Consider the following 14,374-nt stretch of genomic DNA (forward strand, 5'->3'; position numbering starts at 1 on the left):
CTCCCTTGCAGGTTGTGGAGCTCTTGGTTCGGGAGCTGGGCGTGAGTCTCAGCTGTTTCCATGCAAATCCTATGGATTCCATAACCTTTCTTCCTTTTTTGTTATTTGTGGAGCTCTGTGAAGGCGCTTCCTTGCAGGCTTGTAGAACTTGCAGTTCTGATGCTAGATGTGAGTCCCAGCTGTTCCCAGGCAAATCTTTTTGGAACGGTAAGCCCGGATTCCCTATAGGCTTGGAGCTCTGGGTTGGTGTTTGACGTGAGTCCCGGCTATTTCCAAGCAATACACTGGGAACCTGCTCTCCTACTTGGCCTGCAACTGTGAGATGGAGTCTGCTGCCTGTCTTTTAAACACATTAGTTCCAATCAGGAATTAATTGGAACTCCCCAGCAGATCTGAAAGCTATGGTGCGGTCTCCTATGGCTGGAACAGTGAGGGAGTTAACCTCTTCACTTCCTCACAAGAGTAACAGATATAAGACAGAGCACCGAAGGAACTAAATAGATTTGGCTAGGGTGTTTTCACTGGGGCAACCATGATTTACATTTCCTTTAAGGTGCAGCATGTAGATAACTGTATATTAAAGGAAAAGTGCAGAATTTTTATTTTCGCTCAGTTGAACAACACATAGGGCCTTATACCATGTACTGCACCGACACACTTTATTCGAGCAAATACCCAGTATGTACCTGGCAGATACCTGGAATGCGCCGCTCCTCACCTCTGACAAGCCCCGTTGCGTTTGCCTTCCCAGCCTGGGTTCATGCCTGGCTGACGGGCGGCTGATCTGTTAAATGATAATGATTAGGATTTAATAGGCTGCAATGCTTCGCGTGTCTACCAGATGGCATAAATTCATGAATTGTAATGCAATATATATATATATATACTGTGCAGTATTGCAGCCAGCGGGAATAAAATGCTTCAAACCCTGCATGGAAAATAACCCAATGCACTCGGGCAGAAAACAGTCACAAACCTCAATACACCCGGGTATACCCGAATTCGTGGGACTAGCCGAGCTCGAATAAAGTGTGTCGCCAGTGTATACGGAAGCGGCCGTTAGCTCAGTTTTCTCTGAAAAATCTCAACTGAAATCAGTAAGGATTTATGTCCATAAACAGCCAATATGGCAGCTTCTGGCATATGGAATATAGAATTAGAATATAGAATTACACCCGTAGTTGAGTAAAGCTAAGAAAATTTAGAAGAGAACTCAAGCAAAAATAATGAAAGTCATATCACTTATCTTTATAAATATTCAGTGCAAGTGTCACACTTACTGTATAATGACGACAACAGTGCAAATTCCAGTTCAATAATTTTGACTCGTGTTTCATAATGAAAAAAAGTCGATTATTAAATGGGGATACATTTGTGATTAGAGCTGCATGTAACAAGTAGGAATAGGATAAGACTAGAGTGACAGAAGAGATTGGTAATTGATCATGAAAAGAAGTCGCCGTTGTGATCAATAAAACCAAAGGAAATGAAAGAAAAATGAATTTTGTATGATACCTTTTTATCGGACCGCCAAATAGTTTTGAGTATAAGATGTGAGCGACACATCAGTAGGTAATAGGTATGATGAGCTAGCTGGGAGGAGAGGTTTGCTAAGTGAGATGGGGAGGGAGGAGACTGACTGCCTGGCTACCGAGCAGTAAAGTCTAATTCGGCAGTGCTTCTGTTCCCAGCAGAGAGGCATGCAGCACTTCTGTACTGACTGGCATCTGGATGAGAGAAGCACAATCACTACTGGAGATTTCTGTTGCAGTGGAAAGAGAAGCTTGGTGCTATTCCTAGTCCAGCCCCATTCTGTGGGAGGCAAAATCTTTGAGCAGTTGGATATACGTATGTACAGTATATAAGATGCAGGATGCTGCCCATTCCAAGAATCAAGCGGCAGCCTTCCCTTTGGCCGATGAATGCAGAACCACCTTCCTGGATTTGTATGGTCCCAGATACACCTGGTGTGTTTCGGATAGGTGCTGTACCCCCTCCTTTTATTGTGTCCTGCCCTCACCCATCTCCATTGCTACAGGGGGTACCTACCTGGCAAATTCCCTGTGATCCTTTTCTGCCTGTGATGTCGGTGCCCTCTGCACCAGATCCTGCTGTGCATCCGTTTCCTCTGGGAAATGGGCAGGTAAAGTTCCTTAGTCTGAACTTGCATGTTTTTGAGACAATATGCAGAAAAGGGATGATTTAGCTAGTGTAATCACCTATTAGGTGAGCAAATCTTTTACCAATGACTGCGACAGTTGTGTATAATAATGAGCCTGACTCCTGCAGAACTTTTTGAAAACACAATTTTAATGTCTTGTAATTTACTGTATTCTTACCAACGGGCGTTACTGCTGCACTATACACGAATAGGCATGCAAATGTTCTTGTTGATAACAAATGCAGAAGCCGTCAGTATTGTATTTAAGAGACCATGAATCAATAGTTACTTGAATCTAATGCTATTTTGCTTATAATCTCATCCGTGTGCAATGCTCATGGAGTTTATAGTAGGCTTGCTGTTAAATTAGCCACACATGCAAAGGCTGAGAGTGAAAAATAAGGAAATATACCAGTTAAAAAATACATTTTTGTGTTGGCAATTTAAAAAGAAAATGCTGATTGAATCAATTACTGTGAAGTCTGTCCCTACACCACACGTTCCCCATCACTATCTTCTAGTTGATTTCACAGCGAGGAAATTCATTTTTGTGTGCAATAAGTGGACAAAATATTGAACCATTAATCAAAATAAATACTGTGCTTCTAGGCACCTAGCTATTTGCTTATAATTACATTTTTAAACAGCAATCAAGTTTTTTTTCTAATCAGCACTAATTTTTTTAAAATGAAATTCAGCTCTACAAAACCCCATCACAAAAATCACTGAAAAGTTACAGTGCACCTGTCAGTTGTACATTGCAGGGTGGTCTTTTTCACATATGCTTTGAAGTGATAAATGTTTTTTTTTTTTAAATTTTTTATTTATCTTCTTTGTGGTGTCATAATAGAAACGACCACTAAGAGTATCACTATCTTCAGTCAAGGATGGGTGGTGGGGATCAGTTTCCTATTAGGAAACCTGTCTGCAACACTCTTGCAAGCTGCATTGCAATAACCCGGTCCCTTTTCTTGTTATTAGAATTTCACGTACTGCATGCATTTAATGGCTTTCGCATTTTAAAGCCTGTTCCTGGACATTCACATGCTTCTTATTTAAACACAGTGCAGAGTAAATGAGTACGAGTCATAATGACTGTGCCACTGATTGAGCCACCTGTGCTGAAGCAGGGGTATTCTGAAAACCTGACCTGTTGGTGGCCCTTGAGAACTGGAGTTGGCCACCCCTGTTCTATAGCAATGCCTGTTTTCGGAGGCAATATTATAGGCATTATATTTTTCAAACTCCAATGCAGTATTTGGTTTAGTGCATGGGATCACCTATTGGTTATCTGTCCTGAACGCACAGACCAGCATTTCTAGTTGAAATGTCGTTCTACAATGCTTCCAATTATGCAACTAATTGGTGAAGTAGGAGGCATTGCACCAGCAGAGAAAGCCTTTCTAGGGCTGAAGGGAGTAGGACAAACAGCTACAACTGAGCTGCATAAAACATATTGTATTACAGAGAATAGTAATTGTTTTATTATGACACATTTCAATGATTTGGTACCAACCCTGCCTCAATATTGTGCTGGATGATATATATTAGAGGCAAGTTTAAGGGATATTTTCTTCTGATTGGAAAAATGTAAAATGTATAGGGACATATTTATTAAGCGGTGCTTAGTGTTAAGGCTCTAACAGCAGCACCATTTCAATATGGGACATCGTCACATCGTATGTAAGGATCGGTAGGTCCCCAGGTCGGACATCTGGACATCACAAAATTCGAGTCAAATTTCAGAATACATTTTCAAATCTGAGTGAAATTCATCGACTGGGCAAAATATGGGGTTCGCAAATGAAAAACCTGTCAACCTTTGTACAAACTTGACATTGTTTTGTGTTTTAATAAAACTTCTGCTTTTTGTGTGTTTTTCCCCCATAAGTCCAAAACAAATCGAGTTCAAAACACAAAAATCTTTTGGAACCAAAAAACAACAATACTTGTAAAAAGTGCCTGTCCAGTATCCATTCCTACTAGTATCACACCCAAAATCGCCAGGCATATGTCTTTATATAGGTATAGACTATAATTACAAAGTTATGAACACCACTTCACCCAATACAAATAACGACACGTTGTACACACTGCAAATGACAAAGTGAATTCTATTTTTATTTTCATATCACCTGGTATATCTGTATTTGTTTATTTTCCGACAGTTTCCTGTTCAGTGGATTGGAACTCATTCAGCCCCGTTGGGATTTTCACCATCTTCAAGTGTAGAGCTAATTCCACTTTTTCCAGATGTGTACACAGCCAACGTCCCTCCTCATACAGGGAAATGTTGGATTGAAAAGAGAACACCTAATTGCAAGGTAACTTTCACTGAGTGGATTTTAAAATATGTGCTAAATTCATGTCCACATACAGTACCACACAGAAAATGCAGTAGCTTTGTATATACTGTACATTTGGAAACATGTCAACAAATGTCAATATTAGAATACTGTAAACCTACACTATATAGAAATAGGTTTTGAAAGTATTTATGCTCTTACATTTGTGTTATTTTTGGTTAGCTCTGTGGTCCATGTTTACATAGTAGTGCTATAGTAGTGCTATTCCATTGGACAACATCTGGCAGCAATTGAATGGACTAAAAGGAGTCTTCTGGTGCCGGAAGTTGTCTTATGAAAATAGCAAATATACCTATTTGCTTTTAGTTCATATGCAATTATGATATTTAATTTGAAATAATTAATGATTGATAAGATTTATTTGGTATTTGTATGTGTTTCCTTATTATTTTCATATGTTGGCATTTGATTAATTATATTAAGTGATTGCTATTTATTTGGGGAAATATATTTACGCAGAATTTGATGGAATTATCACAAAACCAGTTATGCTAATTTAAACACAAAGAAAATCAATAAATGTGTGTGGTGTACCTAACTGTTATTGTTTTATTATACATATTGCCAAGCAAGTAATTTTTAACGTGAACATATAGACAGAGTACACTATGGGAAGAATATTCTTACATATCAGTGACATGAGTACCATATATATCATATGAAACATCAGAAGAAGGTATTCCCAGTGCAGAAGAGCTTGGAACATAACTGGGGTGGGAAACACTCAGAAACAGCTGAAGTAAATGTATAGAGACTTGGGTTCCTGATCCTGGAGAATTTATGTATAGCTGATAAATTGGCCACCTTGCTGGCAGACAGCATGTGCAACAATAAATCAATGTCCAGTCGTATTCACTTTAGTTCTGCAGAAAGATAATTTGTTGAAAGACTTAAGACAGTTACAATTTTCTCTTACCATGTCAATTATAGTTACAGATCTCCATATGAGGCTATCCACGTATCAGTGCAGAGACCCTGGGGGTCAATGTACCAATGTAGAGAAAGTTGTGTTTAGACACACTGCTCATTTTTTTGGAGCAGAGATGCATCATATGTAATAGCAGTTTCTTACATGTGAAGCAGTAGGTTAGACATCAAGGATTTGTTTTTTTTTTGGGGGGGGGGGTTGAGACAAAAAGAACGGCGCAGAGATGCAGAATATGATACATCTCATTATAATTTGTGCGTCATGTAACTCCTCCCCATCTCGTCCTACTGACTCTCCTCAAAGCGCAAAGTGGGGAAGATGGGCATCATTGGAGCAAAATCCAATTGATCCATGCCTAAGTTTGCCTTGATACATAAACCCCTATGTCCTTTCAGATAAATCCGGTGTCTATTAATTTGCCTACTCACAGTACCTGCTATACCAGGGGTGGTCAACTCCAGTCCTCAAGGGCCACAAACAGGTCAGGTTTTCAAGATATCCCTGCTTCAGCACAGGTGGCTCTATCAGTAAACAGGAAGGAACTAAGGCGCTTTCTCTGTGAATGGGTGATGCAATTATAGCACGGTGATAATCCTACCATAAATCCAACTGATTCCTCTGCATAGAGCAGTATACTACCTCAGTGTCAGTTGATGGCTGCTCCAACCACCAGCAATCATTCCAAGATCCCCAAAAACAAGAGGTAGTTAGAATACAGGGTGAGCGCACTTATAGTCAAAGTCAAAGACTGAGCCACTGATTGAGAAATCTGTGCTAAATCAGGGACTAATTGAGCCACCTGACTTGTTGGTGGCCCTTGAGGACTGGAGTTGCCCACCCCTGCCCTTTAAATAACTCCTGTTGTAGATCATCGCAGGAGTGAAATCACCATTCCCTGTCTTGACTTCAAAGTGTAATGCAGGCAGGGTTCCACCAAGCTAATTTGGAGCTGTTGTTGCTACTCTATCATGACAATCAGGAGATAGGGGGCTTTTCTGGGGTCACCAGTATTCTCAGGCATGGCACAAAGTATCTAACATCTTCTAGGGGATCTGTAGACTAACTGAGCCCGGAATGATCTTGAGGCTTTATAATGTTATTTTTATTTGGGAGATAGTACTGGCAATGGCCCTAACCAAGTACACTGCATGGAAACAGCAGATAACGTCTGTTAATCAAGTCTGCTGCCATTTGAGCTGCACATAACGGAAGACGTGAGGGCTGATATTTCCAAGGATGGTGTATTTGCTGCAGTTTGGGTTTCCTATTGAATTCCAATAAAGCAGGGAATGAAAACTGAATAGATAAGTGATGAATGGGGGAAATTTCCAAGGGAGTCTTATCTCCTTTAAAAGTGATCACGTTTGTGCATTTAAGGAAAAATAGTGTGCTGCATTACTAAGACAGTGAAGTAAAAAAAAAATCTATTATTTGTGCCCTTTCTAGATTTAATAAATTCATTGCACACATGACATTTGTGCAACTAAACATTTAATGGGAAAATCAATAATTAAAATGTAACGCACAATCCCCTTTCATGATCTTTTAACTTTCCATTGTCTAATTGGAATGATTTGTATAATAGGAGAAGCCCACATGTATAACACAGCAAGAAGACCCTTCAAATATCAGCAACAAAAATCTTACATTTCCAAACTGTATTTAATTAAACTAAGCATAGAAAGGCCATCTTACGAGCACCTGAATTACAGTTAGCCACCTATTTAACACTGTAAATCTAATAAACTATACAATGTTTTATAACCGTTTCTATCTTGGACAGATTTATTTGAATAACTCCTTTGCTCTGGACTCTTCATGGATTGATCCTGAGGAATTGATATTATTTCAGGGACTTGAGAAGCCTCATCGAAGGAAAAGTCGAGTAACTATGGCTATATCGAAACCAGCCAGTTTTTCAAGGCCTCGCCACACAGTCATTTTAACACCCCAACGCATGGCAGGTTTGTGGCACAGCTGTTTATTTACGATGTTAGTTAAATTAATTTCTTTGATATGTATAAATCTGGTATCAAAAGCATGTTTTAGAGTTAGTCAACAGAAGACCAACTGAAGATGTGTGATTATTTCCTCCTCTTTAGTTTTCTGTTCTAAAGATTAGGTCTTTAGAACTAAATAAAGTATGCTAAGTGGGATCTTATTACCAGAATATTGCATTTGTTTGCCATCTTTATTCTCATAGCTGTACTTTGCCTTCAAAAGTCTGGGATATTGTTTCAGTATCATGTTAAGGTGGAAAATATCACCTTGCCTATGGTGAACTTCTTGCCTATGGTGTATCCAAGATGTTCAGAAACTTCTCATTTTAGTTAAAACATCACTGCCATCTTCATTGGGTTCTTCTTAATAAGTGGTAGAAATGTCCTCAAACAGCAGTAATGTTAATTAGAGGTCAGAGATAAACGTTTTCAGAATTCCATTCCTGGTGGGTGTAGTAACAGGCAATAATTAGATGAACCAGGCAAGCCTTCAGTGCACTCATACAACCCAGGATGCTAGTGTCCATTGTGTGCACCCATACATATGTACATTCACACTCAGAATGCCCTGCTTTAGTCCCACTGACTATTCCACACATATCGTGAATGAAGTTGCTTGTGACAAAAGATGGGCTTCAATTAGCATGCTACCCTAAATTCGATATTAACACAAGGAATGGGCGAACCTGCCAAAATCCATTTCACGGAATTTCCAGAGCTTTTCCTTCAAAATCCGTTTCGCGGTGTAAAATCCGTTGATGGATTGTTCCATTTTCAATCCGGACGGATTCATCCAAAACCGCCAATGTATATAATCCATATGGATTTTTAAGAATCCAATCCGCGGAGTCTGCAATGCGTGCACACATATTTAAAAATCTGCCAACGAATTACGGAATCCGCGGATTGGATTCTTAAAGATCTGCCAACAGATTGCAGAATTCGCCATGTGGATTGCCAGTGATAAAAAAATATATAGAAAAGATGATTCACCCTTTTTGAGACTGATTTGCGGAAATCCGCAGACCAAAGGAACTGGCCATCCGAGGCGGATCCAAATCCGCAAAAAAAAAAAAAAACGCCTATCACTAATTAACCCCACTCTTACTCATTTGTAAATAAACCTAAATATGTAGGTAAACGGTATAACTACTACACCTCTCATAAGAATCACTATAGTAAGAAATGGGCTTTGGGTGGATTTGGATCCACAACAGATTGACCTGTTCCTTTGGTCCGCAGATTTCCTCGGATCAATCTAAAAAAGGGCGAATTGCGTTTTGCTGATTTTTGAATTATTATTACCAATACACTCTGCGGATTCCGCAAGCCGTAGACGAATTATGCAGCATCCAATCTGCGGATTCAGCAATCCGTTGGTGGATTATTAAGAATCCGCCAATGGTGTGCTGAATCCGCAGATTGAATTCTACAAATCCATCCACGGGTTGTATCCAATGGCGGATTTTGATGAATCCACGCGGATTAAAACTGACCAACTCCGTTGGTGGATTTTACACCGCGAGACGGATTTTGGGGGGGAAATGCGATAAAATCCGGGACACGGATTTAGGCCGATTCGCCCATCTCTAACCATAGTCAAACTCGAAATATAATCACTTTCATTAAGTTTCTTTGGTGTACTGAGTTAGCAGCGTATCTCTGGGACATACATGGTGAAAAGAGGGGCTTAGTTTTGCACATTTTGTGAGTGCAGGTATGTGGCAGAAACATTGCAGTTTTCAGAATGTTCATTTGAACTTTAGAAAGAAATAGCAGTTAATCCATCTGGTAAATAAACAGGGACGTTTTTCATGGATACACCTGGGAGCCTAGTTTTCCCACAACATCCTTACATTACAGCAGTCAACTTTGACAAATATCCCTTTTGATGAATCTCTCCAAAAGCGACTTGGATACAGATTTTTTTTTCTTCAAAATGTTACTACAGTATAGAAAAGGCCAGTTATTAAGAACAACTGGGGACATCCCTGCGTGCCACCAAATGATTAAATATAGATATTCTGAAAATCCTGCTTTAATATTTCAGAAATAAGACAATCTCATTAAGCTGGAGCTGTTTTAGTGCTGCGTTCTATCAAAATAAATATTTTCTTCTGTACCACCATTTTTGTTTGTTTTTTATTGAGTATTAGACACACAGTAGATTTAGTAATACTGCACAAGAAGCTTAATTCCCTTTGTGTCACCATTTTTTATTGATAACATTTTCTGTGTATTAGATTCTCTCTACGGATGTAAACAGTTGGACGTTTCTGTTGTTTTATGTATGCTAGCCCCGATTATTCCAGTGAAGCCGGGTTTCAGTGAGAGTGAAATAAATTGTTTTAATTTGTGTTTTCTTTGACTCAATGTCTTATTGTCCAAAGTTTTTATTTGTTCTGCTTACATTTTCATTTGACCTATTCACACACAATGCTGTAGATTGTTATATAATACATGTAATAATAAGTCAACTACTGTTTGTATGGGCCATACTGTATGAATAGAATATTGAATACAGAATACAATGAGTAATTATTAATATTTCATATCCTAATTACCCCTAGAACAGATGATGAACACAAGGGTATGCAGGTGGGGAATTCTAGTACAATATAGACTTTGGTATTTTCAGTGTTATGCTGTACATGAAATCATAAATTAACGATTCCTGATGACAAAGGATATATAATTGTATTTTATATTTCATTATTCTTATACATTTTATAAAATGTTGAGGCTATATTTTACAATGACTGCTATCTACCTGAACAGGTGACATTAACGGAGGTTGAGGAAGATAGGTAAAATGTACAACGGTTTTAAGTACTGTAAATGTGAAGGCTTTAAAATCTAAGTCATTTGGAATATGTCTCACTCATTTGGGGTAAGTCCCAGGGGACACAACTATTTAATTGAGTCTTACTCCTACTGTCTGTCCTACATATTTCCATTCAAATGTAATTTCTTTGTGGTACATAATTCAGACACATCACCATGTTGATACTTGGACATTGGTATTGGTATTTTTAATGTTTAGGGATCAGAGAAAGGAAAGTATATCACATATTGATTGAGGGCTGGCAGAGAAGTTCCACAACGTCTCCCCATTTAAATAATGACTAATTGTCTGACATGCTTTACGTGAAGTCTTAAAAAGCTGGGATGTTGGACAGGGCTTCTTTCACTGCTAAGGAACATTAAAAGCATCTTTATACAGACAAGCTATGCAACGATATATAAAGCAGGAAACAGTTCCAGGTAGGCTGATGAGGACAATTAGTAGAGACGTTTTCCTTTTGCAAATTATTTTACTATTTTTTTGGTACTGTAACTTTGCAATCTTAAGAAATGTCAAATGTGGAACACTTGCTATTCAAATAATGCTGCCTTTTAAAAATGTAGTAAAAATGGTGGAATGTCACAATTTTTGCCAAACTTTTTCATTAATTGCATGCTCCCATGAACAATTTGACCTGCACATTGATTGAGTGATCCCCCGTCAATTTTGGGGGGCACATTTTTTTGTAAAAAAAACAAAAAAAAACAATGGGAAGCTAAAGCACATTTCTCTGTGTTTGCACATCTCTAGACATTATCCTACTGAATTATGCACTAAAACAGATCTGGATTTTAGGGATTTCCCACTACTCCCATTCTCCTTCACACTGAGAGGAGGAAAAGCAGTGAAAGTCTTGAAAGAAGAATGTGTATGAGGCTGAAACACATTTTGAAGACATCTGTGCAAAATACATATTTTGTTTTTCTATAACCATAATAAAATAATGGTCTTAATCTATTTAAAGGGTTTCAGTAATTATCCCCTAATCCAGGGGCGTGCACAGTTTTCTCCCTGCACCCCCCAGCCTGCTTTCCTCCCCTACTCATGCCCACCCCCCTGCTTGGCTCTGGTGTCAAATGACGCAGTGGGGGTCACGTGATGTCACATTGCCATGGCAACGCGACATCACGTGATCCCACGGCGTCATTTGATGCTGGGTTACCATGATGACATGTCGCTGGAAGCCTAGGTAGGTTAGTTACAGAGGCCGTGCGTGGGACCTATGTAACTGCTGCGCCACATCCCAGAGAAAATCTCCCGCCCTCCAGTTTGCGCACCCCACCCTTAATTCATCCTTTAGGGACTATGGCTTGGAGCCATTAAGATGCTATGCGGGATATCCACAGGCAGATCAGGTGCGCCGTCCCACGTCGCGGCGTCATGGCTCCGGCCATAGGGGGTTTATTTTATTATATCTGCCAAAGTGGCAAATTGGCCTTTTTCTTGCCAAAATTCCCTTTTGATGTGAATGAGGAATTTTGCTGAAAATGCCTCAAACCCAAAGAACGGCTCATTCTCAGATTCAACTTTTTTTTCCCTTCAACTTCCCTTTTACGTTCACAAATAAAAAAACTTTCCCCAAAACGTTTGATGTTTCGAAATTTTGCAAACCCCGAAGTTTGCAAATTTTAGGTTTTAAACACCCAAATCTGCCCATTCTTAAACAAATGTCTACATGTTCCATCTCTCCATTGAGAAATGCACTGCATGATCCACAGCTGACTCCTAGAAGTGCACCATTCACCCTTTTATTCTATCCCTGGCCATTTGTTTACAGTAATTCTCCATTGTGAAATGTAGCAATACCGTTGCCTAATTATCAAAGTATGTGAAAAAAATAACAATCACAAATACATTGGATCAAACCAAACGAATTTATTTTTTCCTGGAACAAGGTAGACTAGGCATATAGAAAACAAACAATCATTTTCCATTTGTCAAATGCCTTTGCCCCTTAGTCTAATAGTACAGCACAGTACTGTGTCTTGTTAAGCTAAGTCTTTTTTAGAGATGGGCGAATCCGCCCAAATCCGTTTCCCAGATTTTCGCTGATGTACTGTAACCCCCAAAATCCGTTTCGCGGTGTAAAATCCGCAAACGGATTTGGGCGGTTTCAATCCGCGCACATTCATCAAAAACCGCCATTAGATACAACCCATGGACAGATTCAGCAATCGTTTGGCGGATTCTTAGGAATCCGCGGATTGGATTCTACAAATCCGTCCACGGGTTGCGGAATCCACGGAGTGTATTGGTAATAACAATAAAAAAATCTGCAAAATGGGAATCGTCCTTTTTGAGATTGAACCGCGGAAATCTGCGGACCAAAGGAACCGCCCTATCCACTGCCGATCCAAATTCACCAAAAGAATTTGCTCATCTCTGGTCTATTTCCACTCATGTGTATTTAGCTTCTGAAAATTATGTTTTATTACTTTAAGGCCAAGTTGCCAGCTGATTTTTTTTAGAAATTAAAATAACACCACAAAGCAACACACAAGACAATGTATCTCCAGTTGGTTCATATTTACTATTGTAAAGCTATTCAAAGCAGCACTGCCACCTAGCATGACACTTGTAGTTAATGGTCGTAGCGGGTATGTAAGAGATGTGTGCAGAGGTCCATATAATGGAGACCGATTAGGGTGAAATTATATCTTGGCTTTATTGACCCTGTTCTTTAATCCAGGCAAAACATACAAAAACAACAAAATAACAAACCCCTATCCCTTTGTAAGGGCTAACTTCCCCAGACCCCATCTGCAGGACTGCAGGATATTCCCACTACCAGCCTATCACCCCAAAGTGTCAGGAGGTACCTTAAGCAGGTGGCCCTCCATGTCAGTCTCTGGCAGGTTCCTGGCTCTTCTGTGTCAAGGAAATATAGGTCTCTGGTGTCTGGATGTCTTGATCTCAGCACAGCCTTTGTGCTCTAGTCAGTGTCTGTGTGCAGGCTTCTCTGCTCTCCTTCTGTCAGCCCAAATGTGAGCTAAGGAATCTCTCTCCTGTTTCCAACAGGAGGCTTTTCTTAGTGCTCTAATGTGGCCAGGTGGAGTTTAGTTAATTGCGTATCTGCAATTAACCAGCTCCCTGCTGGATTTAGAGGCAGTTTCTCTCAAACAGTGATAAGTCCCTGTTACAGGATACCACAATTGACCTACATTAGATTCCCAGTATTGCATCCCCCAGTAGTTTCCAATGATTGGTAATACAGTTTTCATTGCAGTATGCAGGCTTTCCAAGACAATTCAGCTTGACTATCAATAACTGTTCTGGCACTCAGAAAGTTGGATTTGTGCTCAGCTAGCTGCAATGTTTTACATAATATTGTTTAAAACAGTTAAATAAGATCTACTGTCTGCGGTAACAGATCTGAGGGAATGTTTTGCAGAAAATCTATATGCTTAGACTCAATGACTGCTGCCAAGATCTAAAATGCTTTCCAAATATAACAATACTATGGAGATGGGGACATGGGGAAATACCCTGGACTTGATAATTAAAAATATAGAACTGAACCTTCAGTACACTGCTCTTTATTTCAGTTTATCTAAACATGTACTATATAAATCTCTAGAGTATTATTTTTTTTAAACAAAGCAGAGAATGAAATATGATGCATCTTATTGACTGTGTTGTTTACAACCAATTTATGTAAATCCCAACTCTATAGCCCAATATTTACTGATTCTTAGAATACCAGAAAATAATATTTTTTGTAGAGTTTGATCCACACGATATGGTCTGAAAACATCTGATCAAATTAGCACATGAAAGTGTAAACTCACAATCGACACTTCTTGGTCTGTCCATTAAATAAATAAATAGAATAAAATAACTGCTCTTGGTAGTACTTTGATGGCAGAAGTACTGCACATTGGATTTATCCACGCATTGGTGAATACCATTTGCCAGAAATGTTTGCAACATTAACTTATAGAATCACTGATTAGTTTACGGTAGCGTTTGCTATTTTATAAATATTCATGATTCATTTGTTTTGACTTCCTATATATTAATAGCGTCGATACAGCAAAGTTTAATTTATTTCCAAATAACTTTTCTTAAAATGTT

General features: G+C 39.1%; 1 protein-coding gene across 2 annotated transcripts in view; it reads left to right on the forward strand.

Annotated features, from left to right (window-relative positions):
* Positions 1–1,692: 1,692 nt before the first annotated feature.
* TCERG1L (transcription elongation regulator 1 like) overlaps positions 1,693–14,374 on the forward strand; it is a 65,434-nt gene continuing 52,752 nt past the window's right edge. The window contains exons 1-3 of one of the 2 annotated variants that reach the window (XM_075612207.1): positions 1,693–2,143; positions 4,330–4,485; positions 7,239–7,419. In XM_075612207.1, the coding sequence (XP_075468322.1) occupies positions 1,874–2,143; positions 4,330–4,485; positions 7,239–7,419 (607 nt within the window). In that variant the 5' untranslated portion in view covers positions 1,693–1,873. The remainder of the gene's footprint in view (positions 2,144–4,329; positions 4,486–7,238; positions 7,420–14,374) is intronic. The other variant, XM_075612208.1, reaches the window with a different exon arrangement.

Source organism: Ascaphus truei, chromosome 8, assembly GCF_040206685.1.
Source record: "Ascaphus truei isolate aAscTru1 chromosome 8, aAscTru1.hap1, whole genome shotgun sequence".
Classification (NCBI taxonomy): domain Eukaryota; kingdom Metazoa; phylum Chordata; class Amphibia; order Anura; family Ascaphidae; genus Ascaphus; species Ascaphus truei.